This window comes from Syngnathus scovelli, chromosome 11 (genome assembly GCF_024217435.2).
Source record: "Syngnathus scovelli strain Florida chromosome 11, RoL_Ssco_1.2, whole genome shotgun sequence".
Lineage (NCBI taxonomy): Eukaryota > Metazoa > Chordata > Actinopteri > Syngnathiformes > Syngnathidae > Syngnathus > Syngnathus scovelli.
Genome location: NC_090857.1, coordinates 4,577,616 through 4,588,832, shown reverse-complemented (window position 1 = coordinate 4,588,832; position 11,217 = coordinate 4,577,616). Strand labels below are relative to the sequence as shown.

The 11,217-nt window shown below is 43.8% G+C and overlaps 1 protein-coding gene across 1 annotated transcript in view; it reads right to left on the bottom strand.

Annotated features, from left to right (window-relative positions):
• Positions 1 to 7,289: 7,289 nt before the first annotated feature.
• Positions 7,290 to 11,217, bottom strand: part of LOC125976734 (monocarboxylate transporter 2) — a 6,395-nt gene continuing 2,467 nt past the window's right edge. Inside the window, exons 4-5 of the mRNA XM_049732581.2 lie at positions 10,336 to 11,148; positions 7,290 to 9,011 (exon numbers count right to left, since the gene is read on the bottom strand). Of these exons, the coding sequence (XP_049588538.1) occupies positions 8,746 to 9,011; positions 10,336 to 11,148 (1,079 nt within the window). The 3' untranslated portion in view covers positions 7,290 to 8,745. The remainder of the gene's footprint in view (positions 9,012 to 10,335; positions 11,149 to 11,217) is intronic.

Genomic DNA, 11,217 nt, shown 5'->3' with positions numbered 1-11,217 from the left:
GCTGACAGTATGAATATGATCAAACGCTTTGCACCTCCACTTTGTCTCCACTGAGGCTGAGAGCTTCAGCAGCGATAAGTCGCACACGCATGACATGCTGGAGCATCGCTCTGTTAACACACACACACATCTTGGCTGGCGGATTCTTTTCAAAAATGTTCTAGATAAAGTTAAATGTGAGAAAACAGGGTCAGTGTGTCTTTGGGCGAAGGTGGTGGAATGTGATTTTGGTGGATTTGATGAATGAGGGGAGCTGCTTCAATTGGCTGGGAATTAAGTCGGCTGTGTTCACTCCCACAACGGCGCAAACACAGTTATTAAAATACTAAAAGAAACATTGGTTGGAAAGGATTTCAGTTGACGGTCTTATTTTTTTGCATTTTTGTTTCGTGAAAATTTCCTAATTTCCCTAAATTGGGAACCACCAAGCTTGATAACTCCAGCACCAGCCTGATCTATGTGGTAGCAGGAAGATGAAGGCAGGCGGCCGACTGCAGTGTTTGTCCTCCTCCCCTCATGATATCATATTTCTCAGGCTGTTTATGCTATTATGCCGACAACTGTGGACTGAAATATGGACTTTGGCTTGAGTCCCAGGAGGGCATGTGCTGTTGGAGTGATTTGCAAAGCATATAAGCAGCCTGTAGCTTGTTGGGCTCGATAGACGAGGAACATATGTACTTGTCAGGGCTCTTGTAATCTAACGTATGGGCTGCTAGGAAGAATGGAGCTGCTTCTCTCGGTGGATATATATATATATATATATATATATATATATATATATATATATATATATATATATATATATAAATTTTGGGTTTCTTTTAGATTTATTTAAAGTGGAGGAAATCTCCTTAATGAAAATCTCCGTACTGGATCTGTCTTTGACCCTCACCACAAAGTGGAAGTTACAGGCTTTGACTTCCTGGAAATTCTCCCATCAGTGCAATGCATCGATTTCATTAGTATCACCTCCTCCTCGATCAATGACTCCCCAGGCTGGATTTTGCAACATGGACATGCTTTTAATAGGCTGTTTGTCTCAATCGTGAATGAATTATACTCGTTATACGAGACGAGGGGATGCGCCGGAGGAGACGATAGTGCAGCTTTTGATTATGGAAATAATAATGAGGGAAATCCTGTCCACCTGTAAAAAGTCTGAATATGACATTTGGCACCGACTGGCTCCAGTGATGATTTTTCTGACCTTGATCTGCCCTTCGTCGCCAGTAGCTGCAACATAATCACAAAGCTACAGTACATCGTGTCTCCGATTCTTCCTTTATCTTTCGACTTCCTGTCACTGCCCCATTCACCTTCTGGCACTGCTGGCATGAGCACTGAACCCCCCCCCTCCTTTCTCCCAAACTCCTGCAAATTCATTAATATGATTTCCATAAAGTGAGCGTTCTCTGGTGCGCCAAGGAGGCCGCTCTAAAATAAGCAGTGTTGGTGACAGAGCCAATGCGTTATGTGTGGCAAAGGCCCGGGGGGGCTGCTGGGTGGGGAACGCGCGAGGTCCCCGGGGGGGCTGCTGACCTGGAAATGACACAGAGTGAGGGAAGAGCCCCCGTAGCCCTGAATCACTCATCTCATCTGCAGGGGAGAGGAGGAAGGACAAAGACGCAATGCCCCGCCGCGGGCCACAAACACGCCGCACACTCAACCTCACTCGAATAGAACATTTAGTGGGTGATTTTTAAATACTGTATAGCTTTAGAAGGGATTACGCAAGGATGATATGGGATGAATGCGGTTTCGGGACCTCCAGGGCCGCTTTAGTTCTTTTATTCTTCGCTACTGCTATTGTCCAATGACAGAATTATAACACTACGTTGTGCCATTTTTACTGTGGTCGCACGGTGTGTTGTATTCTGCATGTAACAGATTAAACATTATTGAAATGTTTTTATTTATTTATTTTAAACGGAGTGCTGGAGTTTTGAACTGACACTAGACAGTTGATAGTTATCCGAACGACATCGTGTTGAAAAATTGAGTCGCTAAACTCGCCAGAAGTCATTTCTGCTTTGTAAAAATATCGATGTGGTAGTGTGGAAAATTTAAACAGTAGACTGGTTCCAAAAAGTTCCGGTATCGGTCGTCCTCATTTGGGTCAGTGGCGTGATAGTTTATTTCAGTTGACTTTTGCTCTTTATTAAATAAATCTAAGCGTTAGAATACGTAATTGCCGAAGTTTAAGGATAGTGATATCTCGCAAAAGTTTTATACATTTATGAGAACTGTTCTGTCAAATAAAATTTAGTTTTCTTCATCTGTGATTGGTGCTTGCATTGATTATTTTTTTAAGAATTATTTATTTCAGATGTCCCAGATGCATATTGAAGTTGCAACTGAAATTATTTCCTGGAACCCCGTTTCATTTCTAGCTAGCCGTAATAATTCCCATGAATCGTTTATTTCAATTCATGGGGAAATTTAAACAGTTTCCAAGAATATCGCAAAGACAAATGTCCAAAAAATCATGAACCCTTTGACGGAAAATTCAAATATCCTCCAAAGTAAATCCTTGCTTGATGTTGAGTTTGTGTCAACCATTCGCGAGCTGTGAAATCATCCCTATGGATTTCCTCCTAGCAACAGAAATACCAAAACGTCACAATTTAAACACCATACAAATGTTTAGGCAAAGTGTGACCGCAGGGGTCCTTTCAGCAAAACCAGGAACACCCGATGGGAAAATTACCTTGAAACATCCACATAACGCCGCCCTCCCATGCTCCATCCTAGTTACCGCCATGCGAGCCATGCAAATCTGATTGGCCGTTTACGCCGGGGATTTCATAACCACCCAGCACTATTAATTACTCCTGCAAGATTGGTGTTCTATTTAATATGCAAAAGGCGTCGAGGCCATTACCAGCCTTGTGTTTCAGCTCCAGCCCTGCGTGTCAACGGTAATCAAATCTAAACGTTGACAACAACACATTCCCTAATCAATATGGCATGGGAGGGATTCTTTTGATGGTGCAATTTTAATCTGTCTCCTCTCGTGTGTGTCTTAATCTGTGTCAATATCCTGTTAGTGTCCCTCCCGAGCAACTCTATTAATTTTTTTTCATACGCTCATTGGCTTTTCTTTATTCCAAGCCTGTCTTTTGTTTGCCAACACATTAGATGAAGTGGAGTCAAATCCAATTACCACACAAGGTTGTCGTTGTTTGGTGACGCCAAGTATCTTCTACCTTTTAGGGAAACAATGTTGTGTTGTGGCAGTTTAGCTCACAACGGAAGTAGGACTAGATGCAACACCTCAAGTGTGATCCAGAGAGGATGGAGTGCGAGGTGAAGTGAGAGATAGCGGGAAGGGACCATCGACAGGATGAAAAGCGGGCCTTTGCTTCATCAGTGGAGCAACGCTGACCTCTTCTGGTAACTCTACATCATTCTTTTTTACTTCTGCTGCCCTGAGACTTCCTCTCACTGCCCAGTGGCTTTTAAAATGGCTTTCTTAAATCATTTGCCTGTGAGTGAGGGGGAATATAAATCAAACCAGAATCAGGACCAGAAATAATGAGGAGGAAAAAAAGAAACACCAAGTGCAGTGCCAATTACTGGCTATGGTCCTCCATTGCTCTTGTAAAAATGTAATCAATCACTTGCTCCTACATGGACCACCCACAATGTGGTCCACAGTTTAACGCCCCACAGCCGAAGGTCGCCAAAGAGGAGGTCATGGCGTTCTTAATGAAGTAGCTTCAGAGCACAACTTGGAGATGGGGAGAGAGGTGACAGCGGGATTTTACTCATCCATATCCATAAAGACATTTGTCTTTCATTTCACGACCCCCCTGGAGGAACTCCATTCTCCTCGAAAAGCTTTCAGGCAGGCGCTGGGGATGCCACCTCACGCTAAGAACTGTGCCCCAGGGATCCCGGCAGGCCGAGGCGTGCTTATTAATGTCTCCCGGTGGGCAGCACACACAACAAAAGCAAGTGTAGATGCTGCCAAAGAAGTCTGGGCATACAGGCGCATGGAAATCACACATGCATGACAATCGCTGGCAGAAATGTGAATGTTTACCTGCAAACAGAAGAAGCCATGGAAATGACTTGTGGAGATTGGCTGAGGTTTAAATATGGTGACTCAAGCTTTTCAATTACGGACCCCAATGCACGGAGGACTCGACGTTGCTTAAATTCATTGTAAATAACGCTCTGCAGATTTGCTGTTGTTATGGAAAAATATTCAAATCACAATTCAAGTTTGGCTCACAGCAGCTGGAATAAAAAACAGCGGGAGGCCCAAATGGAAGTTGGTGCTAATGAATTTTTGAGAAGATGCGGGGCAAACGCTACAACACTTTTAACAGTTGCATTGACCCCGCAATGAATTAACAGTACCGGGCTGGATTGGCGTGGCCGTCAGATGCCCAATGGGCCGGCGTCTTTGGGGGCCGTTGAATTATTACTCTGGTGCTTGTGCGTTACTTCAGAAAATTAATTTTTTCCCACTCCTTAAATAGTTTTCCATAGTTTCAGTGTACAGTACATACAATTGTGATTAATTGAATAGTTTGCCAACAACGATTGGCCAAAAGGCAAACAATGATTCCCAGTTCAATTCGGTGACCCACAATTTGTTCTACTAAATGCAATCAAAAATGATTACAAATCCAAACAGCTATTCCATGTGTGTTTGGGTGTGTTTATATCCCAGCGCCATCCTCTACCGTGGCTAAATGATGTTCTGGCATGCTTGACGTAGCATTGCAGTCATTTGTAGTGCCGGCGTGAGTTAATGGCCTTGGCGCCCCCTGTACACGGTTAAGCCACACACCCAGCTGGCTTAATGGTGCACACGGACTGGACAGAACAGATGCCACTCACTTCGGCTGGCCAAAGTCACCCAGCAATCAGCTGTCTAAGCACCTCGAGATCGCAACAAGGAGAGGGATGAACGCTCCGCTGGGTGAGATCGGAGAGTGTAAGGGTGTCGTCACCGTGGCCACCTTTTGCTGTGATTGCCCTTTTTCTGCTCTTCCCAAGTCAATCATCTTTCCAGCCTCCTGCCCGCTAACTGGGAAACACTGTTTTGTGCACACGTGTGTGTGTGTGAGATGCAGGATGATGCACTCCATGACATATTGAGGTAATAAAAAGCCACTCCGTAGGGACGGCCGTGGCTCAACTAATTAAACACCTCCGATGCGACCTTATTGCCGTAGAGTCAGCTGCACGGCCCCTGCACCGAATTTTGCATCTTTTTTGTCTGCCTGAATCACAGAAATGAGAGAGGGGGAGAATATGGTAAAAAGGAGACGTAGCAAGGTCATTGTTTTAGAAACCCAATTATACCGGTGTGTGTGTGGTGGTGGGGAAGGGGGCATTTTCTAGCATGCAATGGAAGTATTAAAATGCACAACACTGTGTCAAACAGTCAGCATGACAATCAGAGAACAAAATAATCTTGATCCGCTCATTTAAAAAATAGGCGGTCGTTTTTCAATAGACTAAAATGGTGGGGGAAAAAAAAGTGTGTGTGTGTGTGTGCGTGTGTCAGGCTTGCCAAAAGCACGGGTACACTGATTTGGTCTGCAATGCCGTGAGGGTCGACAGGATGCACAAGTCAGCACCTGTCCCTCTCATTTGTCTCACCATCCATATGTCGACCATTAAAATGAGACACACGGACACTCATGTGGCACACCAACCGACCCTCGCCACATCTGTTGACAAAAACTTTAAAAGGCCAAGTGTGGGGACAGTGAAGAGAGAGAAGGAGCTTCATTTACATGCACTGAAAGCTCACTTGTCTAGTTTCCACGGGAACCGCTTAGTCACGTAATAGGAGCCGATCCATGGAAAGAAGTTGCAGTAAAATATGTGCAGGAAATGTTCAGCAGAAAATAATGAATACACACACCACTGCAGTATATGTGTGTGTGTACACACACACATATATATATATATATATATATATATATACATATATATATATATATATAGTATTTGCATTTGTGATCATAAGGACAGAAAAATCTTTTAATATTGAAAGATGACATTTATTTCCGATCTTAATCATCAACATTCGTTCATGTCGCTGAGATGAAAACCAAACAAATGTGCACTGACAGCATACTAATTGAATTTGTGATTTTTTTATTGCAACGAAAGTCTTCCAATTAAAAAACATCAGGTATGTCAAAATGTAATTGAAAGTCATCCGTCACTTTGGTTTTGATCCCACAAGAGTGGCCGAGAAGAAAACGCAAGCTCAATCATGATTATGATGGCTGTCTAAAACTTATTTCTGGTAAAGGATACGAGAAACTTTGCTTTTGAGACTTCAAATTAAAGATTGAAAATCATATTCTTTCGGTTGGCAGGAGAGCTGAGAGGGCAATAGCTAAAGTTAACAAATATAATAAATAAATAAATACAAGACAAAGGAGAGAGTTCAGCGAATGAACAGGCCCGAGGCGGCAAACCTACTGAGCCAGTGCCTCACCTTACTTGGGGACACTTGGAGTCAGGAAGTAAATGATGAGAGGGGGCATAATATCGTAGTGCCCCTATGGGAGCCGGGAGGTGTGCGGTGGCCCAGATTGCTGCAAAAATCTGACCCCGGCGCGGCGGGAGTGATGCTCCGTGAATTAGCATGTCAACGGCCCGATGCCCTGTCATGGCAGACCCCACGCATACGCATAATAAACGCACTCCATCACCTCACCTCTCTCGGCCCGGCCACGCCGCCCAAAGATAGCATATTAATTATAGATGTATGTTAAATGACTTTCATTACCTCCACTGCTCAGTGAGTGGGACAGTGACAGGGATGATGGATGGAAAAAGGTTTGCTACGCCTCCCTCAAGTAGTAAGCGTTCTTGCTTACGTCGCCAAATTCTTCTCAAAACCTTTTGTTCTTCATTGGGCGTCAAATATTACCAGCAGATGTTCTGGCTTTTCCATCATTGAAAACGTGCCATTAAGAATTTGATCATAATTGCCTCATCATATTTTTATTTATCTTCTCAGTTAGCTTGTACCTGAGTAAAATACTGGTTTGCAATCATAGGCGGAGCTAGATGTTGGAGCGTGGGCCTCCTACACCCACCACCCTCCCGAAATATGCTTCAACCACTCCCTCGTATTTTTAATGACAATGCTAATGTGTTATTTCAGGTGTGTATCAAACCTTCTCATGAATCAGTACTGAATTAGATGGTCTGTTTCAAAAAGGTTGGTGACCCTAGATGGAAAATGGACCAGAGACTATGCTGATTAAGGAGAGCAAGTTGAATCAACACAACAGAATGTATGATTCGGAGTTTCTCAACCTTTATTGAACCAGAGCAGTGAGAAAAAAAAAAAAAGCAAACAAAAGTATCAAATCTTGACTTCGGGCCCAAAGGCCACAGTGTGTGCACACATGTCACTGTGAGCCTGTTTCACTGTGGTTTGATTTCATCCCAGCCAGGGAAAGCGTTACATTGGCGCGTCTCATGCTTGCTCAACAGCGGAGCGCTATCTAATCTCTGTTGCTCTCCAAATCCCATTCAATTTCTTCTCCTGATAGATGCCGGCGCTCTTTGAGCCCCCGCGGGAGCACATTCTTTCTCGGCTGCTCGTCTCAGACCGGCCACTCGTGTAAGACCGCTCCCGAGTCATCGGCTCAGCCGGCGATTGTAAACAAGGCGGATTTGATTCTTACAGATGCAAAGGTCGGGAGAAAGATGGGTGGGTCATCAACATCTAGACGCGCTCTCTCATCTTATATCTCGCTCCATCCGTGCGGTACAAGTTGTCATAATTGTTTGGCTTGTTAATTTAAGTGATTGCAGACACGTTTTGTATTCAGTAGAGTCAAATTCATTTAGACCAGTGGTTCTTCACCTTGTTAGAGGTTTTGTATGCAGATTCACTGAACCCCTCGTTAGTGAAACTTTTTTTTTTTTAAATTCAAGACATAGATGTTTTTTACTGGTGCACAAAATGAGCCGTGGATGAACATCACCTTTTTCAAAGAACAAAATCAACACAATGCATAAACTCACAACAAATTGCATACTTACACGATAAATCAGGTTTGTTCGGACCTCCTCAGTGGAGGCTCTGTCGAACCCCTGAGACCGACTCACCGAACCCCTAGGGTTCGATCGAACCCAGGTTAAGAACCATTGATTTAGACGTACGGAAGAAGTAATTCACAGTCTGGTCACTAACAGAAAGCAAAAGAACCGTTTTACACAATAACAGTATCGAACACTTAAAAGATTCAAGTTTGGTTGACAAACACAGTCTCAAAAGTCAAGCAGGAGGACTCATCAGTGCAATGTTGTCAGGAAATGGCACAGAGGAACGTATATGGCCTAGTGATGTAAGGAAAAATACGCTGGCTCATATGTTTAGAAAATATGTAAACTTCAAATGTAAGGCTTGGGGTATCAGTTGTACTTTTGAACAGTAGAAAGGAGGGGCATGTACTGTAGGTGAAAGGTAACAAGATAATAAAACCTTGGAGCCGTTTTGAGTTATTCAACGTAAGCAGACACTTTGGTCCTGGGAAAGATAAAAGTAAAAAAAAAAATCTGAGCTTATCTCTGCAAGAATGAAGTATTCCATTTTAATGGAATGTCTTCTAAATAGAATTCATAGTCCCACAGTTTTTTTTTATACTGCCACATTGGATTTCATTAAACATTAAAAAATAGGGTAATGTAAACATCATTTGAACCATATTTTAGCCAACTACAATAGACAAACTCTTGTTAAAAGTGTCAACTTTTAACTTGGATGCTCGCTAGGTCTTTACACTCAACCACGTCAGACTCCTTTGGACAAAAGGTGGGAGTGAGCGCGCTCGCCATCTCGGCCTGGTCTTGGCCTACTGTGTGATTTGCGTTTGGCTGTCGACGCCTCTCTTTTTCCAGCATACGATAGTTGTAAATATTCATGACGAAAAGGAAGATCCCGCCGGTAACAATCACTCCGCCGCACAAGAAGAAGAGGTACTTGTAGTCTTTAAATGTATCCACCAGTAAACCTGTGAGGAAAGCAGACAAGATAGTGAGAGGTGAAAGGCTAAACTGCTCGGGCACACCATTATGATGAAAACATTTTTGAAGAAACACACGAGCAGCACAACACTACCTGAATGAATTCATAAAGGTGCGCTAGAAACAAAGAAAGCTTTAAATTGAGAGGGGGCCATGGCCCACCCTGTATCTCCAAAAAGGCAATTTTGATAGCTTCTACCAAAACAAATCAGAAGAAAGGCCCTTCTCATCGAAAAAAAAGGACAAATGTGCCTTTGGAATCATTTGACGCTTCCAACTTCAGATGCGGATCAACTGGCAGATGACTATCGGTCTCGCGTTCAGTGTGTGTATGTGCATTGAATCAAAGTAGTAAAAAAAAAGATGATGCATAAAGTGAACCATCTTTAAACTTTGAGCAGATTGTCTATTTGTGCAAAGTGGAGAACTTTTCACCGTGACGGCTAGATTTGCGTCATCAGATTGATAGCTGTCATATGGTGAATGCACACAAGTGACCGCCATGCCCATTAAAAGGGGCTTCGTTTGGCAAAGTCTTAATGGGGTCCATCTGGCATTGTCACCTTTTGCATAATCCAGTTTAAATACGACGCAGGTCCACTGACTTACAGGGTGGAGCATCATTAGATAGCCAAAAGCAAACGCTCATTAAAGGGACTTACCCGCATTATCGCTAATTGACTTGACCCAAAGGTTTGGCGGAACCATAACAAGAAGACAAGTCAGGGTGGAGGTATTAATTGTGCCCTCTGGAGGAGAATGCAAGATGTGCAGGGAGCCTCTTATTTATTTCACCTTTTGAAATGAGTGCCTCGAAACAGGGTCACGCCAGACAAACCCGGGGGCCTATCAATTTCCACCTCATTAAAACTCAGGTTGCCGGCCGGCACAGAAGGTTTGGAGGCGTGCAGCTGATTAAGTTTATGCAGCGTCAGCCTTCGTTTTGGGGACTCCGATCCGTACCGCTGACACCAACCGATGCACGATGAGAGAACTAATTTACTTCTTTGGAATTGCATTTAGACACAAATTCCGAGCCAGATAGAATTCAAGTGTCCCTTATGGATGACATTATAGAAATTAATGCTCATGGAACAAAGGGTGCACTGTTTGCAATTAGCTATGACCAATGGCAGAACATCTTCTGAGCTGTCTCAAACAAGAAGCACGTGTTGTTTGATTTAGTTCTCGTGTAGTAATTATGTCAAATTTTTCCATTCAACTTTGGATCTGAGAAAGCAAGTTGTTTGCGAAACTCACGATAGCAATACATACATGACTAAATAATGGTTGTCAGCAGATTTAAGTTACCTGCAGTGGGCGGTCCCAGTAGCATGGGGACACACTCAATGATGGTGACCAGTCCAACGGCACGAGGGAAGCGTTGAGTTCCCATCAGATCCATCAGGCACTCAAAGATGAGGGCGAAAACCATGCCGAAAGCCACGCCAAAAAATACGGCGTACACTACCAAAAAGGTGTAGTTGGTGATCAGTGGACAGAGTAAATGGCAGGTGCCATTGAACACCATGGCAAAGCTGAAGAAGTACTGGATTCGTGGTCGGATCCACTTGCTGTTGGCAATCAGACCTGTGCCGGGGCGAACAAACATGTCCACAAAGCCCATAATGGAGAGCAGATACGCTGCCGAGTATTGGTCCACGCCACGACTGATGGCGTAATCTTTCAGGAACATGATGGGTGCGTAGGCACCGAAAATGAACATGATGTTCCCGATGAGGTAAATAAGAAAACCTCGATCTTTGAAAAAGGACCAGTGAAAGATGTTCTTGGCACCTCTGCTGCAACTTTGCTTCTGTGACTTGGTGTTGGTGTTATTTGACTGCTCCTCCGCTTCTTTATGGGGAGCGGGAAACGAGGTACAGGAAGCGAGGGGTCTCATCAAGGCCCCGGCCACACAACAGTTGAGCATCAGAGCCCCGAGGATAAGAAGACTTCCTCTCCAGCCAAATTTGTCCAGTAGAAATTGATTAAAAGGGGCTAGGAAGCACAAAAAAACAGGACTCCCTGCCATTGCGAGACCATTGGCCAAAGGACGCTTGGCCAGAAAATACTTGCTGATGATGGTGATTGATGCATTCAGGTTTAAGGCCAGTCCACAGCCTGCAGCGAGACAAAATGGGAAGATGAGTGAAAAGATGTCAGTAGCAAGTGTAACTAACCAAAAACGTA